Raw genomic sequence first — 25,420 nt, 5'->3', positions numbered from 1 at the left:
TTCAACACTCTATTTTTAGCTTTAACCAATAGAAAAGAAAAAAGATAAAAACAAAAAATAATAAAAATCTTGTTAAAAATTAATTTATGTTTAGTTTGTCACATATAGTTCGTCACTATTTCTGGGATGTGGGCAATAGGTGTGTTTCAATCTGGCCACCACCACAAGTAGCCAACACCATCTTTTAAATCTGTGGGAAGCACTGAACTGTACAATTTACATTTTATTTATTTAAATTTTATTATTTAAGTAAATTAGCATGATTATGACTGCAGTTTGAGCCTCACCTGTCTCTTGCCAGTGCTCTTCATGGCTCTGAGCTGTGCTGCTGGTGTTGATGCTGGATTTCTCCTTCTCCTCCACTGAGACCATCTCTACCGAGACGCTGTTCTGTCTGGTGTCCGCCTCGATGCCGGAGCTGCTGGTGGAGTGTCTGGACAGACGAGGACTGCCTTCACTGCATGGCTGGTCCAGGTCCAGCTCATCACTGATGTAAGATTCACGATACCGCTTCTTCTCTGGATACAGAGAGAAAAAAAGAAGAATATATAGAAATGGTTAAAAATAAACTACAAATACACATACATTTAAATGAAATAAATATAAAGCACTTCCACAATGCAAACAGTTTTCATTCATTCATTTTCTTTTCGGCTTAGTCCCATAATTAATCTGGGGTTGCCACAGTGGAATGAACCGCCAACTTATCCAGCATGTGTTTAACCCTAATCACTGGGAAACATCCAGACACACTCATTCACACACATACACTCTGGACAATTTAGTTTAATTTACCCAATTCACCTATACCGCATGTCTTTGGACTTGTGGGGAAAACCAAGCAAACATGGGGAGAACATGCAAACTCCACACAGAAACGCCAACTGACCCAGCCGAGGCTCAAACCTTCTTGCTATAAGGTGACAGTGTTAACCACTGAGCCACCAAGTTGTCCTTATTTTCATGCACAATTCACAATTCAGAAACTCTTGATGTTGATAAAATAGGATTCATCATAAAATTGCAAAAACATATTAAAGGCCCTTCATATCAAACGTGAAAATGAATAATTTGCAGGTTTTTGAACACACACCCTCAGTCTCTTCCAGCTGCCGCAGGTGTTTGAGGGCAGGCTGTAAACTCAGATATAAGCGATGACATGAGCTCAGATGCAGAAGCAGATGACGAGAGCGGAATGCCGAACCCGTATAGTAAACCAGCTTCCTCGCTGAGGGCAAACCGTCCGGCTGGATCTCAAACTTCTTTCCCTGTGCACAGAAGAAGAATTGTTAAAAAAAAAGCTGATTTACAGAACAAGCAACTAAAAACCATTTGGAATGAGGGAGAATCAGTGAGGTTTTGTGTGGTTAAAACAATGTGACAAATGGTGAGATTAAATAATACCAAGAAAGTGAGTCGTCCCACATGAAACCAGGGGAAATCATAGAGCAGATCACGCACGTTGTTCACCTCCTGCAAAATAAAACAAAAACAAGGAATGTGAATGGGATTCATGAGAAAATAAAATGGTTCCGATTTGGATTTTACTTAATGTTTCAGGATCTTTTTGTCTCGGATTTTATGATTGGTATGTTTAGTACTTTTAAAATTCCCTCCAAAATCTGCTAATTAAAAGTTAATTAAATACTAACTAATTAAATATTTAAAATATTATTTAAATAAAAATCTTAGTATTTTTTTCTATTTATTTGTTCATTAATTTAAAGTTCAGGCCCTTTTATAAAATTATTTTAATTATTATCATTATCACTATTGTGATTATTATTTTTAGATTAGTAATATTATATTATAATAATAATAAATTACATTTTATTAATTAAATTAGAGTCCTTTATATATTTTTAATTGTTAATAATAATAATAATAATAACAACTTAAGTTGTACTTGGTGAGGTGAACAGTTTAAGTGTAGTCTACAAAACCGGCAAGTTAAATAAACTTAAATATGCAAGTTTTGGGAGACTTCATTACTCAATTAAATTGAGGCAACGAGTTTGCTCAAGTAATTTAGTTCAGTTAACTGATTAGGTTTTTCAGTGTAGACAAAAATGAAAATTATGGTAATTTCCAAGTATTGCATGATAAGTCGATACAGGGATTTTATTCCAAGATACGCATATATCCAGCACCCCATCATCCCTGCCCCATCATCCCATATTTCTTATTTTCTACAATTGATTCGCTCCAGAGTTCGTTTCAATCAAGCCGAGACCACCTCATATAGGCGATCTCGGACTGATTGATTTGGCGCTGTTCCGAGCAGGTTTGCTGGATTCACATATGCCAAACGAACTGGGCAAATGAGACAGGTTTTGAAACAAAGCACCCTTAATGTGTGGAAAAACAGCACGACAAAAGCCAATACATTTCTTTTTACCCATCTCCCACCATGCAAGTACACACACACAAATGCACACCTTTATTTATTCTCATTCTTTCGTGCTTTGTCAATATATCGTAGCGTATACTGTTTAATAATCGATTTAAATTATGTAAAAAAATAAATAAATAAATAAATAATGAAAAAAGCAGCATTAATTCGCGTCCTCTCAGTGAAACTTAGTCAATATATTGATATTGTGACAGGCTTATTATTTGTGCTTTGAAAAAAACATTTAAACATCCACTTTTCCACACTGAGATCAGTTATAACACCAGCCTGTTTGTCAGTGTGAGAAAAGAATGCAAAATAAATCCAGTTTTGTGTCTAAGCAGAAGCCGAGCCCATGTAAGGCTGGGGTCAGAGACTCAACACTCGGGGTCTTTGATCTTTTAGACACAGGGCTCTTGGTTTAATCCAGCCTCAGACGCAGTAACAGAGGATCAGGGGAAAGGCATGCACTCCAAATCCCTGTTTATGGACTCGAGCGTCTAATATATGCATTCCAGTCAAGCCTATCAGGAGAGCTCCATCATTGAGAGAAAACACAGGACTGCACTCAATCACAGCTGGAAGAAATGCAACAGAAGTCTACCATTTTCATTGAGTTGATTACAGGTGACATACAGTAATAATGATGTAGTCATTATAAAATGGCTCCTTTGTTTTTAGTGGCAAAAAAAATTCATTCATTCATTTTCCTTCGGCTTAGTCCCTTTATTCATCAGCGGACGCCACAGCGGACCGCCAACTTATCCAGGATATGTTTAACACAGCGGACGGCCTTCCAGCTGCAACCCAGTACAGGGAAACATCCATATACTCTCACATTCACACACACACTACGGCCAATTTAGCTTATCCAGTTCACATATAGCACATTTATTTGGACTCTGGGGGAAACCAACACGGGGAGAACATGCAAACTGACCCAGCCGAACTCAAACTAGTGACTTTCTTGCTGTGAGGTGACAGTGCTAACTACTGAGCCACCGTGTTCCCCAAAATGTAATTTTTTTTTTTTTATTTCATTTTACAAGGCTGTAGATGGAAGCATTATACTCTATGGTTTCACTGTGTGGAAACATTACAGTACAATCTTAAGCAAAGCTTGCACATTTGGTAAAGACAGCCATGGGTATCATAGCGAAAAGAAAATATCGATCTTTAGAATATTTTCATGAGCAACCAGTATGCATTAAAACTACTAAAATATCATCTGACCCCACCAAATCTTATTTTCTAAATATGAGTTACTGCCTACAATCCTTTTAAGAAATCTTTTTTTTTCTGTCTATAGCCTTTTACATGTGTAATTCTCTACTTTCAGGGTAGTTTGTTGTTTCATTTGTGTTGTCATGTTGCTTGTTTGTTTGGTGTTTGCAAATGCAGGCCTAGAATCCAAGATAAATTTCTCCACTGAAGCTACAGAAGGAATATCAAATCCAGGTAAAGTGGATTTAATCTTAAAATCCGTTTTGTGAAAAGAAAATGTCAATATTTGGGTGAAATCATGTTCCATGTACTAAATATGAATCAACATATTTATTATGCCATGTGTAATAATAAGTAATTTTGATAAATGTTTTTATATTTAAAATGTTTAAACATTTCTTACTGATAAATGGATAAGACCCAGTGGTTTAAATGTGGTTGCATAAAAAGGCTTACAATTATAGTTAATTAATTTTTGGGGGCTAAACTGATTTCAAAAGAGTCCTTTATTATATCATTAAATGATTCTTGATTAAATATAGCTGACAAAATTAATTTGTTATATGAATGATTGTTACACTGTATTACGTTATCGTGGCTGTCTTCTGTAAATCAAGGTAAAAATATATGATAATTATTATTTTATGCTCTGGAAAAAAGGTAATGAAACTAGATATTACACTTTTATAATGTTTGACTCAAATATATGGTATATGTGATACTTTACTGGGGACAATAATGTATACTAAAAGAATGAATTATTAAAAACTGATTAATTGTAAAATCTTATTTTTTTTTACCAGTAAAATAATTAAATTTGTGCAAAACCACAGAAGTAGAATATACAAAAACACGGACATTAAAGTCCTACTACAACGATAGGACACACAAATGTGTCGTAAACACACCTGAAACACTTGCATTCCTCTGAGAGTGAGTCCAAGCAATGCTGAACCCTTCTCTTCTTTCTTGTCCTACAGGAAAGAGGAATAGGCCTATTAATACACATTAATAACAAGTTAATAATGTATACATTAACTAATAAAGATACAGTCTTTTATTAATATACAGTCAATTTTTTCAAATATTTCCACACATTTTTAAACACCGCAGTTTTGATAACTAATTCGCAATAACTAAAACCTTTTGTCTCTGCCATGATGATGGAGGTGCATAATATTTATCTATTTATTTTGCTTGAAGTGCAAATTAAAGACATAACTTATTGCTCTCCTTGGTCTCCAATTGCTTGGAGAAACAGATCATCCCTCCACAAAACTTTCAATGTCAGTTGCAGTTGCAATTTCACTCAAACTAGCAAACCGGAGTTCAATTTGTAAACTCACAGATCCCTCACTGCCACATGACGTCACCTTTAATGAAAATATTTCTCCAACCCTCCCTACATTCCACAAGCGAGCCTGTCTTGACCTAGAGAAAGCTGCTCTGATAAGCGAGCAGGACCTCTGACCTTCTGCAGACGATAGAAGGTGACTGGGACGTCCTCCAGACGGCAGGACTCTCTGATGAACAGCAGGACAGCGTCTCGACAGGACATTCCCCACAGCTCCTTATGGACCTTGGGCCCGTGACACAGCAGGTAGTCGATGCCACGCTTTGCTATTATCTGAAAGAGAGCAGACACGGGTCATGCAGGATTACCACATGAGGGAGGGTAAAAAAACATGCTTGATTAAATTTAACAAAAAGTTTAATCAACCCCCTGCTGTTTATAAATATATATTACAATTTGCTGATTGATACTAGTTTGGTGCTATAGTTGACGCGGTGGTCTTTCTGGTGAAGCTGGTTGTGCAAGTATTGCTAGTTAGTTTAGAAGGCTAGCTTTGAAAATACACTTTACAATAAGGTTGTATAAGTTTATGTAAGTTAATGCATTAACTAACAGAAACAAAAATTAAATAATACATTTATTACAGTACTTGTTCATGTTAGTTAATTTTAATACTAGATTGAAACTAGCTCTATTACACTTTTATGACATTTGACCCAAATACATGGTACTCTAAGGAAGGAGGACTTACCCATGGAGGAAAATATTCTTTGGGTTGGAAATACGTGGCATGTCCGTGACTCTGTCCTTCTGATGAGTGGTCAGAGTGATCGGCCTGTAGAGCGAATCCTGCCAGCTGGAAATACACTTCCTCCTGCTGTCGGCATTCAGAGCGCAGGACTCGCTCACGGAGGTCATAGTAGTACAGCTTTCTCGCTTTACGCTCACTGACAACAAAGAAAAATACAGTAACAGAAAAATTAACAATATAAACTTGCAAATATTATATATATATATATTATTATTTTACAAACAATAACTGATTTGATGGTTAGTGTTAAATATCTATATGATTTTACATGCTGACAATAATCAGTTTGATACATTGTTAAATAGTTTTGGGGGGAAATCATACCTGTTTTTAGTATTAGCCCAATTAGACCAGTTCTAATAATATAAAAAATCGGTAGGACATTAAAATAATGGTCAATATTACTTTAAAAAACACATTGTCCCACTGCATCACATTGCATTGCACTGCAATAAAATAAAATAAAATAAAATAAAATAAAATAAAATAAAATAAAATAAAATAAAATAAAATAAAAATTAAATTAAATTAAATTAAATTAAATAAAAAAAAATCAAATAATTAATTAATTAAAAAAAATGTTTAAATAAAATAAAATAAAATACAATTAATTAAATTAAAATACAGAAATAAAACAAATAAATATACACCACATTCAAAAGTATGAAATTAATTAATACTTTTATTCAAAAATGATGCCTTAAACTGATCAAAAGTCTAATTCAGGATAGTGACATTAATAATATAACTTTTATGAAATCAATGTTGTACTTTTTTGTACTCTTCTATTCATCTAAGTATACACAACTGTTGTCGTGGGAAAAACATCTTCAGCTGCGAATCAGCATCACGTGATACTGAAGATGATCCTCAAATTTCAGCATGAATAAATGAACTAATACCTAAAATCTATTATGCAAAATAGTTAATCAGAACTAATTATATTACCCTAAATCGCTGTATTTGAATCAAATAATTGAGCCTTAGTGAGAAGAGAATAGAATGTTTCTAGAATTCAGAAAAAAGCATATTAATTAAAAAATACATTTCGAGCACAGTTTATTAGCTTTAAAGTCAACTATACTTTTAGTAAAAGCATGCAAGACTAAATACAGTATGACTAAGTAGGCAAGACTAAATGTAAAACGTTTCACTTGGTTAAACTTACTGAGCTGTCTTAAAAATGTGAGTCAACTCTACTTCTCAGATTCTTTGTTTCAACGATTGTTGAGTTTCACAGTATGTTTAACTAAAACTCAACGTCAAGTTGAAACAAAGAATCTCTCTAAGTTGAGTTGGCTTTGAGTTTGTAAGTTTAACGTTTTACAGTGAATGTATTCATTTGTGACCCCTGACCACAAAACCAGTCATAAGTGTCAATTTTCTAAAATTGAGATTTATATATCACCCGAAAGTAAAGTAAATAAGCTTTCTATTGATGTGTGGTATGTTCAAATATTACAAAATATTATAAAAATGCCTTTGAAGTTGTTCAGAATAGTGCTTAAAACATATTACTCATCAGAAATTGAGTTTTCATATATTTACAGAAGTACATTTACAAAATACTGTCATTCGTTTAATATTCTTTCATTTAAAAAATTGATAATTTTGACCCATAAAACATTTTTTTTGTTTATTGCCAAAAATATATCTGTCCAACATATAAAAAAGATGCACGGTGGTAAAAATAATGTTCATTCAGGACCAGTTTTGTATCTTTGTAAAAGTTCTACCTTATACGGTACAGAAAAGACCTCTTATGATACTGTTCTGTGCCTTTTATGGTACAATTGAAATTAAGTATACACTTGTTCTCATATAAAAGGTACATAAGTACTGGACAACTCCTTCTTTAATTCAATATCTATGAAAATAAAGATTACTGGAAAGGCAAAGTGATTTTATGAATGATTTCCATATTAAAACATGAATCATCATTTAAAAGCATGTGTTTAAAGAGACTCATAAACATTAATTATTAAGTTCTACAAAACAACTGGTAAAACTAAACTATAGGTATTGTAAACTAAACATTTAAGGCATTTTTAATAAACATTTGGTAAGCATTTTATGATAAATTCTGGTATTTTAGTATTGTAAAACTAATCAAATATTGTGCATATCTCGTTACAATACTTTTGCATAACTCTATTTCTTTTTTATAATTTAGTAAATTAAATGAACTTTTAAGTGATTACAAAGGTATTGTGTGAAAATTGGAGAGAGAAAATGTTTTATATTGTACATGGTGGAATGCATTTCTGTAACATTTTAGTAAAAAGTGTTGTGAAATGTTTAACAAAAATAGATCTTTTGATTTATCTTAAAGTATTTTTTATTCTTTATTGTAAATGGAAAAGGTGCATTTCACAAAATAGACTTTTTTTTAAAAACATTGTTTAAAAATGTATGAGATGTTTTATATATTTAATAAAAATAAATTGACACATTTTGGATATAAAGTAGCAAAATGTCTTAAAATAGTTCTTGAAGAAACACATTTGACACTGTTAAGGCACAAAGTGTCTTTTCACTATAGTGGTACCTTCAAGGATCAGATTTGTACCTTTGATGAAGGCACAATATTTTATCAGCAAGTTTTAAAAACCAAACGAACATTTTGGTTTCCCATGGTACAAATCTTTGGAAAATGGAAGTTTTTCCTATGGAAAAACTTTATTTCTTTGTCCTAAGGTAAATTTCTGTCCCATAAAAAGGTACTGCCCCAGTTACAAGGGTTTGTCTTCTTTAATACAACATTGTAGCATTTTTTTCAGAGAGTTAACAGAAAACAAGTGGTTTTGTGGTCCAGGGACCCAATTAGTAAAGACTGTCTTCAAAGTCTCCACATGAAATGAAAGTTAAGTTTAATTTCATTATGAGCAGTTTCAATTACACCACAACCAGACGACGAAGACGAAAACTAGCTCTACTTAATAAAAAAAAGCTTTCAAACCACATCACAAGCACACTCAAAACAGCCTGGATTAAAACTAATGAAGGAAAGAGGCAGAGAAAAGGGTTCCTCCCTTCAAACATTTGGGAATCTCTGGCCTGTTTCTTACCAGATGAGTCTGCCGTTCTCCACATAATACTGGACCTTCAGACAGAGCAGGGGAGGGATGGACCTCCTGTGTGACCCCTGCTGAGAGAAACAACAGGCCTGACTGGGTTACTGTGGCAAACCCCTCATTATCAACTCACTCCCACATCCCCACCGGCCTTCACTATTAGTGTTTATCTTTACATACTGTAACCGCCCTAATGACTGCAGAGAACACGGAGGGGCATGGCAAGCTGTTTTTACCAAAGTTATAATAGTTTTGTATTTTTCATTAGCTTTATTTTGTTTTGACGTTTCGTTTTCAAATTCAGTTAGTTTTAAACAGTTTTTAGAGGTAAATTTACTAGCTTTTATTAGTTTCTATGTTTTGAAATTGCTTAGTTTAGTTTTATTAGTTTCAGTATTAGTTTTAGTTTTTTTTTCACCTGTTCTCAAATTCGATCTCTGTGTACTGTTCTAATAACTGAATAACACAGGAAATTGGTTCATTGCGAATCAGAGGGGGTACCAGGCGTGTTAAAAAAAAAAGTCTTTGTGGATAAGAGTGCTTAATGGAGACGTGAATCATTTCAAATGATTCAGTTCGATTTGGTAAGCTAGTTAAAAGTTTAAAAAGAATGATTCGTTCACGATCAGGATCACTAATACGCAAATGAAATGCATTATTGGATACAAATGTGCTAAAGTAATACTTTTAAGTGTCTGCTCTGTTCATAGTTAATGCTGTCACCATGCTGCGTTGTTTTTGTTGCAGGAGCAACAGCGAAGACTGACTAGAGGAGGACTGGCTTGATCTGGCCAATGGCAGCAGGATTACAGACTCTGAGGTGCTGTACAGCTCAAACACCTGGCATAAAACTGGCATTGCAAAGTAAATAGATTTACTTCTAAAAGGCTAATGTGTTCAATACATTTACAAAGACTAAAACGAAGGAGTTTTTGCAATAATTTTGTCGTTTTTATTTATTTTTATACTTATACAATATTATTTTTCTAATTACTAAAATGTCAATAAAAGTCACTTTGTTAAACTGTAGAGTTGAATTTTCAACATCAAAAGTTGACAGAGCAGAGCTCAAGGTCCCATAATGGATTTCACAACCATAAATATACAAAAAAAAAACTATTTTGAATCACACAAAATACAGAAACTGTCATCAACAAATATTTTTGACAATGTAAGTAATGTACAACCTTTAATTTTCATACCTCTTTAGATACTACTAATTTTTCCATGAAGTACTAGTACTTATTCATAAGCAACTAGAGTTTGTTCATTAGGGGCTAATGCCTCTTCAAAAAAATTAACTCCTGTCAATTGATACTAGTACCTTTTCTTTAGATATAGGTACTTACTATTAGATACTACTGCTTATTCATTAGATATTTATACCTATTTACATGTACTTTAGAGTAGAGCTGCACAAAATATAGTTTTAGCATCGATATTGCAATGTGATCATTCGCATCACGAGTATATGCAATGCTGAGTCTGTATTCAAGTGTTTTTGAGGCAGGTGACTGTATGAGGGTTTTAAGCATTTAGGCATAAGAAATTGTACTGTTTGTAACTTTGACAAATGAATAATGATCGATTTCATTGAATTGTTTATAAAATGAAGACTAAGCAGTATTATTTTACATTTGATTGTTCAACTACTGTATACCAGAATACAATAAAACGCTACTTACTTATTTCATTTGTATCTTTTTCTTTGTCAAATTTATCTATGCTTGTAGATTGCTTATTATATTTTGTGCACTACCCTACAGAATCATTCCAATCAATCTAAAATGATAAATTCTTTTCAAATAGCAATTCTAAGCAAGTGAAATTGTAATCATAGTGCAATATATATATATATATATATATATATATATATATATATATATATATATATATATATATATATATATATATATATATATATCGCAGAATAATAAATATTGCAATGTTAGATTTTTACAATATTGAGCAGCCCTACTTTAGAGTCTAATACTTATTCCAGTGAAAACAAAGACTAATTTTGGTCGCTCCTTATTACTGTCCTGTTTTGCATGTTATGTAACTTTCATAATCATTAAATAAACTGGAGATTAGCTAGGTACTATCTCTAAATTTATCCTTGCACCTTAACCTATGTAGCTACATTATATAACCCAGTGTTTTTTAGGTAAGTGCACTGTAGGTAAACAAATGTACATGCATTTTAAATTAATGTCCATTAAATTCATTCATTCTTTCATTTTACTTTGGCTTAGTCCCTTTATTCATCACGGGGTCACCAAAGCGGAATGAACCACCAACTTATCCAGCATATGTTTTACACAGCGGATGCCCTGCCAGCTGCAACCCAGTACTGGGAAACATCCACACAGGACACACTCATTTACACACATACACTACAGTCAATTTAGTTTATTCAATTCACCTATACCGCATGTCTTTGGACTGTGGGGGAAACCGGAGCACCCGGAGGTAACCCACGCCAACACGGGTAAAGCATGCAAACTCCACACAGAAATGCCAACTGACCTAGAAGGGACTTGAACCAGCAACCTTCTTGCTGTGAGGCGACAGTGCTAACCACTGAGCCACCGTGTTGCCCGAAAATAAAGTCCATCTAAAATGAAGTCCATCTATGTCCACCACTGTTAATATATTACTATAGTAAGAAATTTAGCACTATTTTACATTAATATCTATATATGGAATATGGAGTCATGAAGACAAATTCTTAACATTATTTGAACCTTTTTTTAAATTAAAGGTTTGAAAAAGGTTTTAAACTTATTCAAATGTAGAACATAGCAATATGGTAACTCTTTAATTCTTATTAGTACTTATAAAATACATAATCTGCATGATCTTAAACCCATACCTTAATAACTATTAATAAGCTACAAATTAGGAGTTGTCTTAGTTGATTGTTTATTATTAGCGAGAAGTGTCTACCTTAAAATAAAGTGATCATAATTCCATAACTTTTAATATATTATCAGTTATTCATTAGGCGCCAGCACTTATTCTTATGCTTTTGGATACTAGTACGTATATCATTTAAATGTTGAGAGTAGTTTGATTTATTTATTAATACAAACAAAATCATCAAAAAGCTTAAATACAGCAGTAAAAAATAAAGCAGGAGTAATATTTCTGTTCAGGAAAATGCATTTAAATTACTGCAATTAATGCTTCATACTTAATTTGCATGTTCAAAAATAACATTTCAGAAAGCTTGAGGCACTAAAACAGACTTGCAGGTCTTATCAGTTAGTTTGAGAAGTGGCATGATATATACAGTTGAAGTCAGAATTATTAGCCTCAATTAAATATTAATATTAATATGAAATATTTCCCAAATGATGTTAACAGAGCAAGGACATTTTCACAGTATGTCCGATAATATTTTTTTCTACTGGAGAAAGTCTTATTTGTTTTATTTCCGTTAGAATAAAAGCTGTTATTAATTTTATTCGACCCTTTAAGCTATAGTTTTTCAATAGTCTACAGAACAAACCATCCTTTTACAATAACTTGCCTAACTACCCTAACCTGCCTAGTTAACCTAATTAACCTATTTAAGCCTTTAAATGTCACTTTCAGTCTTAAATATTATGTATTGTCATCATGGCAAAGATAAAATAAATCAGTTATTAAAACTATTAAGATTAGAAATGTGTTGAAAAAAAATATTCTCGCCAGTAAACAGAAATTGTTTATAATTAAAAAAAAAAAAAAAAAAATATATATATATATATATATATATATATATATATATATATATATATATATATATATATATATATATAATTTTTTGTTTATTTATTTTTATTTTTAATGTCTTTACCAGAGGAGTCTTGCTTTGAATACCATGGTACTACCATAACATTATTGTAATGCTGTCTAATACGTTTGACACTTTTTGGCAGAGATATTGATGTAAACCGATATGCAAAAAAAAAAAAATCTGTAAATTTCAATGTAAAAAAAAAAAAAAAAAAAGTAGCAATTGATGATCCAGGATTCATGGATAGCTCACCTTCCCAGAGTCCTGCTTCCACTCCTTGGGGAAATACTTGGCAAGTTTCTCTTCTAAGTCCAGAAAGATGTGCTCATTGTCTAAAGCAGCCCCAAAAGGACACACAGGAAACAAGGGTGAATGCTCTCAGACCGCAAACAATGGCATCATGAATTCATGCATGAAATCTACCCAACAATGACCTCAATTAGGGAGACGGCTGGAATGAAAAGACCCGTTCAGCCATTGGGTGAACGAAGGCCCCGGCATTCATCAGCCTTAACCGCAGACAAAACTTAGCACAGTAAAAAAAAACTAGCAGTCTCATGCCAGAGCGATCACGATTGCAAAAGAATTCGGGCGCTTTGAGCAAATCGTGTAAACACTTGGAAAAGGAGCCTTGTGCAAGAGTGGAATTAAGACGGTTCAAATAAATGTCACAATGGAAAAATGAAAGGAGATTTAGCTAAGACCAATAATTTATTGTTATTTCCCAGAGTGTTTTAAAACAACATTTTACATCCTTTCATGCGAGTGGGCTGAATGATTTATTCAGTTTATCAGTGGGATTTCATTCGTATTTATGGGTATTTGTATGTAACGTATATTTACATTATCATGTTTTGCAAGATGCAAATCATAACTTTACACTTCAGTTTTTAAACATAAAATCATGTTTTTATATTTGACTGAATAGATTTATATTTATTCTTAATAGCAGTTGAATTTGATTGAATTATATCATTTTAAAAATTGTAATTTTTTGCATTAATTATTCATCTTTGCTAACATGATTGTTTAAACTTTACAATAAGGATGTATTAGTTAATGTTTTAATGCATTTACAAACATGAACAAACAACCAACAACTCATTTATTACAGTAACTAATCATATTTGTTAATAATAATAATTCCTTACATTTATAAAGACAGTCAAAGCACTTTACAAAATGGGGGATCTCCTCGTTCACCACCAGTGTGCAGCAATCACCTGGATGACGCGACGGCAGCCATATTGCCAAGTCAAGTCAAGTCAAAGTTTATTTATAAAGTGCTTTTAAAGACAACAAGTGCTTACCAAAGTGCTATACACACACACACCATCTAAAACGAAGAACAAATACAAGAGATACATGACTCTTATCTGGTATTAAAAGCTAAAGAGTAAAAATTGATTTTAAAACTAGATTCTCAAAGCTCGATCACCTTTTGATTTGCAGCGAGACCGAGGGACAGAAAAAAGAAACTGGTCATGGGATCTTAACGGTCTACAAGCTGTATAAGGCCTAATAAGTTCCAGAGTGGAACAGCCAAAAGTAGCTGATCAGCACATCCACTGTAAGTGCCACATATAGCGCCAGACAGCATACTACACAGCTGATTGGTGGAAAGGAGACAGAATAATGAACCCAATTATGATTTGGGGGTGGTTAGGAGGCCATGATGGACAGAGGCCAGTGGGCAAATTTTGGCCAGGATGACGGGGTTAAACAGTGACTATTTTTCGAAGGACATTCTGGGATTTTTGTGCAAACGAAGTATAAAAGTAATTTAGTAATGTGGATTTATATAGCGTATTTATTGTGTATACACTCAAAGTGCTTCACAGTCATCAGCTATAGGTGGAGTGGAGAGACAGTAATACAGCCAATTTGGTGGATGGGACCATGACAATGGGGTTATACGCAGGGCTTAATTTGTGCCGGAACACACCGAATCAAGCACCTCTGAAGTCTGATCCGGCACCTCATTTTACCAATCTCCCTCCTTCAACTGCCCTCCTCCCCCGTTCACTTTCACTTTCACTTTCTTCCGTGACTCCCCCAACCCTCTTCACTTTGGTCCGCGACACCTCTCCGCCATCCAACGTTCTGCCAAAACACCCCCCCCCCACTCTACACTTTAGTCCGCGACACCTCTCCGCCATCCAACGTTCTGCCATCCAACCCCCCCCCCCATGTATCCATTCTTTACCCCTGCCAACTTCACATCCGCATCTCCTTCACTAAATGAGTCAAACTCTTTCTGACTCACTGTCTCTCTAACTGAGGCTCATCATGAGGAGGTTGTGACCCTGTAAAGATCTCTCTATATATTGCTCTCTCCTGCTGCCTCTGCTCCTTGAAGTGATGAATCATGGTAAATTCCAGGCTTAGCAAACTTAATATGACTCGATTCCAGGCCTAGGGGTAGTCGGCCCTCAAATACACAAAAACAAAGACACCCTTGTCCAAGACGAGAGTGATACAAAACCGTTACAAGATATTCAAGAACCTGCTATGAGGCTTTTGAATAAGGGGTTGAAAAGTAGAGCAAAAAGAGTCTAAATGAACCAGCACATCTTCAAAGATGGCCTGAATGAAACTGCTAAACAACTGGGAAACACCCAGTGTTGGGCACGTTCCTTTAAAAGAGTTACAGGTACTAGTTACTTCTCACAAATAGTAACTGAGTTAGTAGCTGAGTTACATGTTTAAAAAAGTAAATAATTATCAGGGAAAGTAACTATTGTGTTACTTTAAGGAAAATCTAATTTGTCAAATGACTATAAAATAAATATAAAACATTGTGCACTAATCCTCAACTATCCTCAACTAATCCCCACCTGTCCTCAACTATATATCCAGATATTCTTTTGTTTAATTCTGTAATAAGTAATAAGTGTTTCGGTGGAGAAAAATAAAGTTTTATTTGCTTTGATGGCGTGACTTCGTCTTCTCCTTTTGTAGCAGAGCCTTAGTTATCATCTGTGTAGCCACTACTTTTGTGGTGCCATGTGATGATGTGAAGTGCTTTATTAGATCAGTATTACTTGTCACCAACACAGTGAGACCTTTTTTTCCTGGACATAAGTTGCACGATACATAAACATTCTTGCCTTTCACCTCAACAAAGGGAAAAGTAGTGCTTATATTTTCAGTTTGCAATTGCTACCTTTCAACTTGTAAGATTTGTCATCGTTCAGACTCCTGGTCGTGGGTGTGTGCCACTGACTGTGAGTGCTTTTGTGAACACCCGCCCTACACTGGCTCTGATTGGCAATCAATTGAAATGTACTCTATTTAAGCCAATCATCACATTCTTAGTTACATCACGTTCATAGTCAGACCAATCATCATCATTGGTTGGTTATGTGTCCCGCCCCAGCCCCGAAAACACATACACACACACACACACACACACACACGGCAAAGAAAGACAGGTCCTATGGCTGAGAGAGACACTGCTTGCATGAAAATCACTTCTGTGTTCTCAATTATAGTAATGTGCACTTTTTGACAGTAATGGTAACGGTGTTGTAACGGGGGAAACAGTAATTCTTTTGATTACTTATTACTGAAAAAAGTATCGCTGTTAGTACTGTTCCCATCACTGGAAACAGTAAATGCTACATTAGATTTCTGTTTTTGTTTGACAGTAAAATGAAGTTTGAGTCTTTTAACCATTATGTTTTTCAAAATGTGTTCTGTGGTTTAAGCTTTTGCTTTTGAAAGGTTTTAGTGAAATAGTCTTCAATAAACAGCCTTCACTGTTACAATTTATGTTAACACTACACTCAAAAAGCACTTTACTATACTGAACAATGAATTAATAAAGGCTGGATAATTACTGTTTATTATTAGTTAATGTTAGTAAATACTGCACAATAACTTACATTAACTACTTGTCCGGAATTTTTAAGTGTAACCAAGAAATCTAATTTAAAAATATAAACACACTGTTTACAATTTCCTGTAGAATCTACAGTAACTTACTGGCAGCAGTTCGCCAGTAACTTACTGTAAATCAACTACACCAAAAAGCATGTATTTACATTTACAGCTGCATTTATCTTGCTGTATATCTAATAATATTATATTTATAGTTTTGTATATCTTTCCTGTATAATAAATACTGTAATTTTCAGAATGCAACTTTAAAATACAGTAACATACTGCCTAACTGTCCTACAGTAAAATACTGTTCATATTACAGTTAAATACTATGTTGTTTACAAAATTATGAACAGTGTTGCCTTTTGCTGCTTGTTCAGATTACTTGTTTAAATGAGCAGAAACGATGCAATTCTAACATTTTTAAACAAATTATTTGTATTATGTTTAATCCAATTAAACTTGTAAAAAAAACTGAAATTAGAATAAAAAAGTTAACATCGCTTTGTGTTGAAATTGAACTTGTGTAGTTGTTATGAACGTGTACTTCCCAGCATGCTTTAAGATAAATATTTTGACAATAAAATATTATTATTTCTATAAGTTTTAAATAAAGACCAGGATTGTTTGAGTTTATTGTCCACAGAGTTTGAAGATTCGGTAAAGGATACCAGCATGCATAAGAGTAGTGTTTATGAAGGTAAAGTTTATGAATTTTTTTTTTTTTGTTTTAGTGTAAAATGTACAGTTCTGCTGAGATTTCATTCATTTTCTTTTCGGCTTAGTCTGGGGTCGCCACAGCGGAATAAACCATCAACTTATCCAGCACATGTTTTACACAGCGGATGCCCTTCCAGCTGCAACCCATCTCTAGGAAACATCCATACACACTCATACACTACAGACAATTTAGCCTACCCAATGTACCTATACCGCATGTCTTTGGACTGTGGGGGAAAACCAGAGCACCCGGAGGAAACCCATGCAAACGCAGGGAGAACATGCCACTTTTACACAGAAATGCCAACTGCCCCACCCGAGGCTCGAACCAGCAACCTTCTTGCTGTGAGGCGACAGCATTACCTACTGTGCCACCGCATACTGTACATAAAAAAAAAAAATCATTGGGATGAATCAATACTTACTTTTGACTAAAGTTAATCCAAAGTAGTGCAGCTCTCTGACGCCGAGAAGCTCGCAGACATGGTGAAACACATCTTGACCAGTTGCTTTCACCTTTGAAGAGAAAAACAAAAACAGTCACACTTTTTATGTATAATTATGTATTTTAATGTATAATTCATCATATTAACAAACCTTTAACTAAGACTTTTAGCTCAATACGTTATTAATTAGCTTCTTAGTAAGGTAGTAGTTGGGTTTAAATAGGAATGTAAAATAAAATAATATTTTATAAATGCTAATAAATAGTTCATATCTTAATAATAGCTAGGTAATAAGCCAGTAGTAAATGATGAAATGGTGAATTGTTACTTAAACTAAAGTGTTACTGGAAAAAAAAAACTCATACTGTAAGGAAATTATCAAGGTTTTCATTGGTTTCATACTGTATATAAACAGAACTGTGTGGGTTATTTCTTACTTATAAGAATAGTTCATCAAAACCACTTCTGCTATCTCTTTACAGACTGACTATTTCACTAGGACTAGGACTTCAGAGCCACTGGTATTAATTCATTTATTTTTTTGACTCTCAAACTCAGTCCCTAAATATTACAGTATCAGCTAAAGATCGTCTTTGATATTTAGATGAAGAAATAAAAACACCTCCAGCTTGATCTGTGGATGGCCAAATTTCTATATTTGGGCTAATCTGTCCAGACATATTAGATTAACAGCTCATCTGTCAATGTCATATTTCCCAGAAAAGAAAAGCTGAATGTTTACCCCCACTGTGATGTCCAGTGTCTCCTTGTTGGGAAGGAGGACACATACAGTCCTCTCTTGTTTGGTGGGGACAGACATGGTCTATAAGAGCTCATCCACTCACACATATACACACACACAAACAGAAACAAAAACACTGACACACACACACACACACACACACACACAATCACACACTACAACTTGAATCTTTTTCTTCAAAGTGCTTTGCTCACAGGTATTGGTTCCTTCATTGTGAATATCTGCAAAAGACCGCACACATAATTAAGACTTAACACAGCAAGGACAATAATGATATAGTGCCTTTTTTTTATTGCTCTAAATTTAAAAAGAATCTATAACATAACTGTAAGGGTAAAAAAAAAAACAAGAGAACAAACCACTCATTTAGTTGCTCATAAAGCCTCATTTCCCTAAAACATTTGGTTCGCTACAATACAGTACATTATGCATTTATTTACATTAGCATTCATATGAACAAATTTGTGCATGAAATTTCTGAATATTTTTTTTGAAAACAGAATCTATATTTAAAAAGTGATTGGTTAATTGCCTTTATTTTAAAGTGAGTAAACCTGTTGCCTTAAAAGTATAGCCAGACATAATCTGCAGAAAGTTTTTGCTATTTCTGCGCAGAATTTTTATGCGGATTTATGCGGAGTGATTTTGGGAGTACTGTAACTAAAACCGTAATTTATAAAATAAAAATAATACCTTTTAACTTTTATTTCAAGAGTTCACACTTAGCTGATGATTGATTATAAAGCTTGTTTGGCATGCTGTCCCGGGAGAGAGCCCTGAACTCATAAGATCCTCGAGCCCAGGGCTTCTTCCCGTTTGCAAGGCGAGAGAGGAGTTTGAGCTCAGGTAGATCTCGAGAACTCCCCTTGCTGTAGTAGCTAATGAACAGATAGTGATTGCTCTTAAGAGATAACTACTTACAACTGTATGGGCATGTGCATGTTTTTGGACGGTGGAAGGAAACCGGGGAACCCGGGGGAAACCCACTTGAGCACGGGGAGAACGTGAAAACTCTGCACAGAAACGTCGACTGGCTTAGTAAAGACTAGAACCAGTGACATTTTTGCTGTGAGGCAACAGTGCTAACCACTGGGCCACCAATCTAGGAAAGGAGGAGGAGTAGAGGTGGAAGGGGGAATTCTCCAAAACGAAAATGGCTGTGATATGGAACTTAGGGTATTTATAGTGGTTTAGGAATCGTCTGATTGGTGAATCATAAATTGTATAATGCAGGACCAGAAATCATCAGATCGAAATTAGTTTATAAATAAACTTCACTTAATGTTTATAATGCAAATCCAATTAGATCCACTTATTTCGAAAAGAAAGCTAGTCTCTCATATAATATATCTACTAAAAGACATTATTGCATTGTAAATAAATATTATAAGCATTTTCAAATTACTCAATAATATTACTGAAATTAATGTAAAAACTGAACAAAATATATAATTTACACACATTTACACAAGTAAATAAATAGACTCAATAGCTATGTTTCCATCCAAAAATGCGAATTAACTTTATGTGCGAAACAGGATTATCACATAAAAGACATGCAAATAAAGCAGTGTTTCCATCCAACGAGTTAAAGAGAACATAATCGTCACATCCTGATTATCTGGCGCCAAATATCACCAGTACAAACAGAATTTTCTGCGATAGGACCAGCTGCGTGATTCTTTTCTTCATTTAACAAATTGCTTGCGCCTCAGAAGAGAATGCCGACATGCAATGAATGTGTGGTGGCGTTTGAAGGCGTAAGACATGGAGCACAGACGCTCTTGACAGTTCTGGATGTAATTAATAATATAATGACACTGAAATAGTTTTGTGTTAAAACTAGTTAATACTGAAATGTTTTACAATGTGCTCAGCTTGCTGGTTTGTCCATTCACGCATATTTTTTATCACCACACAATCTCTTATAACACGATCTTGAAAAAGAACAAAACTGCTGCAGTTTGGCGGATATTAGGGTATCGACAGAAGGGGAAGGGAGAAGCGGTAAATTCAGACGAGGCAATTTGCAAATTGTACAACAAAAAGGTGACCGCAAGAGATGGAAATACCTCAAACCAAAGGTTGCACATACCGTATTCAGTTTCTGAACAGTTTAGGCACAAGCCAACAGTTTGGTGATGCTGTCTAATAGGGATGTAACGGTATTGTAAATACCGTCATACCGCAATATAAATTTTTTTCGATAATACCGTAGTCGCATGACTCGGTAAAACTATAGGTCTTCTGATAAAATTTGCTCAGGCGAATGAAGCGAACGGGAGGTAGCGAAAACTACAATTCCCATCAGCCCATGCTTGACCATCATCCCTTGCAGTCTGTTGTCGCTACAGATCCAGTAATGCGGAAATGGAGTGTGCTGCTAGAAGCGGGGATGAAAAAGAGCTGGAAAACTCTAAAGCGGGTGTTGTCGCCGCGCGCGTACTGAATAGCGGTGTTGTCGTGCGAGTTCTTATCAGCTGTCTTGTCGCGTGCGTACTGAATAGCGGTGTTGTCGCGCGAGTTCTTATCAGCTGTGTTGTCGCGCGCGTACTGAATAGCGGTGTTGTCGCGCGAGTTCTTATCAGCTGTGTTGTCGCGCACGTACTGAATAGCGGTGTTGTCAGCACACTGTTCAGATTGATGCAGACATGAGACCTCTATCTCACTCATGGTTTGTCCTCTCAAGTGGGGGAAAGACAATGCACAACGTTACCCACTGCTGTCAACCTGGGCCAAGTCATATCTCTCTGTCCCAGAAACCTCAGTCCCAAATGAGAGGGTTTTTTCTGTTGCAGGGGACATTGTAAATACCCAGAGATACCAGCTTTTACCAGATTATATTTATATGATAATTTTCCTTTAAACCCATCTCTATCTAAGTGAGTGAGTGATTAAATGTTGAATGTGATGAGTTTTCAACAATACTAAATTGAAACTTTATTTTTTTACATGGTTTAATATTTTTTTGTTATTAAAATTGAAGTTCCTGTTTCAAAGCTTACAGATAGATGGGTAATTTGTATGTCATTGACACTTTTGCCACTTTTTTGGAGTATTTTCATAAGTTTTGTTTTTTCCTGTAAATGATTCAATAAATACCGTACCGTGACATTCATACCGAGGTATTACCGTACCGTGAAATTCTGATACCGTTACATCCCTACTGTCTAAGCCTTCATAATTTTTTTATTATGCATGCATGGTATATCACAATTAAATAGAGAGGTTTGATGGTATTAAAATTAGTAAACCGTCAAAGCCTACTGCTTAGTTATGAGAAATAATGCATATGCGATTGGCACTTAGGCTTCCTTGAGTATCTGTTGTTGAGAAAATGTCTGCTAAGAAAGGAAACCTCTTAAAACGCAGTAAAGAAACAGTCACAAGGAAAGCCCCTATATGGAATGTTGTAGGCGTTTCATGCAAATGACTAACATTTTTCACTTCAAAAACATGCGTAGATTTACACAATGTAATTTTTACATACAAAGTATCGTTTATGCATGTTGAGTTTAGTTGGCATGAAATGCAAACTTTTGAAAACAGGTTTAAGAGCCTGTCGCCAGAGAATTGCATACAGCTAAAGTATTTGAAGTGCTAGTTATGATTATGGTTTGATTGTCCCTCCATCACTGTGACTGCATTTTTATCATGTTTGCTAGGAGAAAAGAATAACTTTAAAAAGTTATAGGAAGCACTTAACAAGTAATTATGACAAAAAAATAATAATTGAAAAATCTGCTATTGTTTTTTTTTTCATATTTCAACAAAAACAAAACAAAAAAACACTGGGGTGATTAAAATGTCTAGACTGGCCAAAAATGTTGACGACATCTGTGTTGGAAAATGAAGTTTTGTCCTGCTCTAATATCTCATGCAATGTTGACCCCTCTTCAGCCATGCAATAAAAGCTCATTACATTGCACAATCTGCCCAGCTAAATCAGATTATATAAACATGCAATTATGTAATAATGAAATTAACGCTACAAACTTGCACACAATGAGTCTTGCAGATCATGCGGTAAATATTATTGTGTTTGTGGACCTTCACTTTCCACTTTGACAGTTTCACAGTCTAGATAAGCTCACCTGTGAAAACATTACAGCATTCCTCACATTATCTGACAAATTCCACCTGCTGGGAGTTGTCCATGAAACTGACAAACCTCTAAATCAGGCTGGCGATACAAAACCATACCGTAAAAAACACTTAATTGACCCTAAAAATGCATTTGAATTCTTAAATCTTATTCAAAGTAGTCACAACATTGAACTGACATCATTTGTACCATGATCAGTCACAACAAAATACTACAGTCATGATGTGAAAACCTGAGAGACACATTTGCTGCTCTTTCCTTTGAGACTTTGCAACTTGTTTCGAGTAGAATAAGGTATGCGGAAACACAATTTGACAGTACTTTAACATTTAAAACATTAAATACAAACCCATGCAGAAAACATGAATGTTAAAGCACTTATATTTCCTTAAATAAAAAACTTCTAACCTGTGTGGTGTGAGGCTGAGCTTTTCTACCATCAACTATAATCAAGTTACATGTTAGAGACCCTCAAAAACTCTAGGATTATATGATTCTCTATAATCATGATTATATGATTCTCTATGACTCTATGATTATGATTTCATGAAAACCATTGGTGAATTAGTACAATATAAAGTTTATTCCTTTTAATGTACTGAGTATTTATACGTGCCATCTTACCCTGCAGCCCAAGAGTGGTTACTCCCTGAAGTTAAGCAGGGCTGAACCTGGTCAGAACCTGGAAGGGAGACCACATGAAAAAACTAGGTTGTTGTTGGAAGGGGTGCTGCTGAGGCCAGCAGGGGCGCTCAACCTGCGGTCTGAGTCCTAATGTCCCAGTATTACATAGGGACACTATACTGTCAGTGGGCGCCATCTTTCGGATGAGACAATAAACCGAGATGAGATCCTGACTCTCTGTGGTCATTAAAATTTTGGCTTTGGGTGAAATTATTGTTTTTTTCCAGGAGAAATAACAAAACGGGAGGGTGGAGGGAGGGAGATGGTTTTGAATATATACGATAAATATGGTATATTAGTACACACATTACATTACATTGCATTAGATTAATGGCCCAAATAAGTTTCAATCAACATCACAGTGGCATCCATATATGCACAAAATTATTGCCCTTGAATTTTATCCAGGCCTTTTCATTATTTTGCCTATTTCAATGCTTCAATTTCCACAAATGGTACCTTTTTATACTTTAAAGCAGCACATTAGTACTTTTAGGGTGCACTTTTGTACCTTTAATCTTTACTTTTCTTTTATGCCATCAGCCAATTGTTGCACTGCTGATCACGTTTTCGAGGATCAATAGATCCGTCCTTCACAACACGCGCAGAGATCTCATATCAGTTCATCCAGGCATTTTTAACTGATTTGCAATCTTGTTTAAAGAACCAAATTACCCAGAGATCAGTTGTCAAGATTAAAAGATCCATGATCTGTCAAATCATCTTAGATCATTTAAGCGAGGTACGAAGAACGGACCCCTGAAGTGAGTGGATGAGCTCAATGACATCAAATAAAACGCAAAAAATCAGTGTCTTGAAGTGCTCAAGACATGTAGAGAGCATTTGATTGGTCAAGATTTGATGAGAAACTGAAGTATGAGGTGACGTCAATAGAATGGAATCGTTGATGCACTTAGCTAGAAGTGACAAACTGCAAGCTCTGGATGTTTATATCAGGTTTATATCTTCAAAATGCAAATTTCTGTCACTGTTTTGTAAAGCGCAATAGCCTTTAGATATCCTTACAACTAACATAGTACTAAGATAAAAAACAACAACTTTATTTTAAATTTATAGGACCTTTAAAAGAAATAATAATAATAATAAAGACATAAATAGTGTGATCTGTCGGAAATAGCACTGTGCTCAATCACATATATCAGAGAAGCAGCTTTTGAGTGATCTCTGTCTGCTTTTTTCGTATTCCAGGTGAACTGCACTAACTGAGCAATCGCACCCAAATTGATTTCAATAAAACAAACCTGCCACTTGTGAGCACACCCTAAAGTACACTTAGGTGTCACATTTTGTACATTCCATCACAACTGTTTACATAAATCTCTTCATATTCAATAGCCATTGGCCGTAATTAATTATCCAGGGTTTTTTTTTGTCTTTCACACTGAGTTTATGGGTGTGTGTTTCCTTCAGGTGATTCAGAGCATGACAGCCCACACCTGTGCATCAAGACACAGACTGTAGTCTAAAGTAAGCTACTGTTAACCGCTACAGCCTCAGGGCAATCCGGCTGCTACATTCTTTTGATGGTTCATGGATTTTACTCATACTAGACACAGTCCAAATCTCTTATCTCCTGAATAGAACACTACAGGAAATGTTAGCAACAGTCACCATATCTTTTATTTTATTTATTTTTCTCAATTCAGTGGCAGGGAATGATCACTGACTGTTCGGCTTTTTAATCTCATGGAAAGAAGATAATCGTTGCTTTTGACTTACTGGGTTCAGCACCAAAAGAAGAGGTTGACAGAACTACACACCTCTAATAAGACGCATGATGTCATTTCAAACGTGCATTGAAGTGAAGTGAAATATAATGAAATATAATACACACCTTATTATTGTTGTGCCCAATACGTTTGGCAGTGTTTGTTAAATTATGAGATAAATTATTTCTCCTTTGACGTGCCAGTTCAAAAAGCCACATGCTGATCAACAAACAGTTTTTAACGAAACATCGTATTACAAATAATTTAAATTCGAAAGTAAATGTTTTATAATTTATTAGTTCCTATTTTACAATTTTTAGTACTCGTGGTGCAAAACATTACTGATTTATTTGATACTTCCAAGCTCATTGTCTCAATTTGACAAAATCTAATCTTAACTAGCTAGTTACAATTACCATTGGAGGGATTTATGAGGATTTACCTTTAAATCAAATAATCAGATTAAATCTATCTAACCCGTCCCAAGTCTAGATCTCAGACCTCAGTA

General features: G+C 34.7%; 1 protein-coding gene across 5 annotated transcripts in view; it reads right to left on the bottom strand.

Annotated features, from left to right (window-relative positions):
* zgc:172136 overlaps nucleotides 1-25,420 on the bottom strand; it is a 44,513-nt gene that overhangs the window by 6,326 nt on the left and 12,767 nt on the right. For 3 of the 5 annotated variants that reach the window (XM_087278274.1, XM_087278275.1, NM_001111187.1), the window contains 10 exon segments: nucleotides 18,373-18,614; nucleotides 17,610-17,700; nucleotides 12,832-12,911; nucleotides 8,790-8,866; nucleotides 5,662-5,857; nucleotides 5,088-5,243; nucleotides 4,525-4,590; nucleotides 1,405-1,473; nucleotides 1,094-1,268; nucleotides 288-518 (listed from right to left, as the gene is read on the bottom strand). In XM_087278274.1, coding sequence (XP_087134400.1) covers nucleotides 288-518; nucleotides 1,094-1,268; nucleotides 1,405-1,473; nucleotides 4,525-4,590; nucleotides 5,088-5,243; nucleotides 5,662-5,857; nucleotides 8,790-8,866; nucleotides 12,832-12,911; nucleotides 17,610-17,700; nucleotides 18,373-18,450 — 1,219 coding nt within the window. In that variant the 5' untranslated portion in view covers nucleotides 18,451-18,614. 5 annotated transcript variants of the gene reach the window in all.

This window comes from Danio rerio, chromosome 13 (assembly GCF_052040795.2).
Source record: "Danio rerio strain M-AB ecotype USA chromosome 13, GRCz13ab, whole genome shotgun sequence".
In the NCBI taxonomy this organism is placed as follows: Eukaryota; Metazoa; Chordata; class Actinopteri; order Cypriniformes; family Danionidae; genus Danio; species Danio rerio.
Note: the sequence above shows the minus strand (reverse complement) of the source record. Positions and strands in the feature narration are given on the sequence as shown.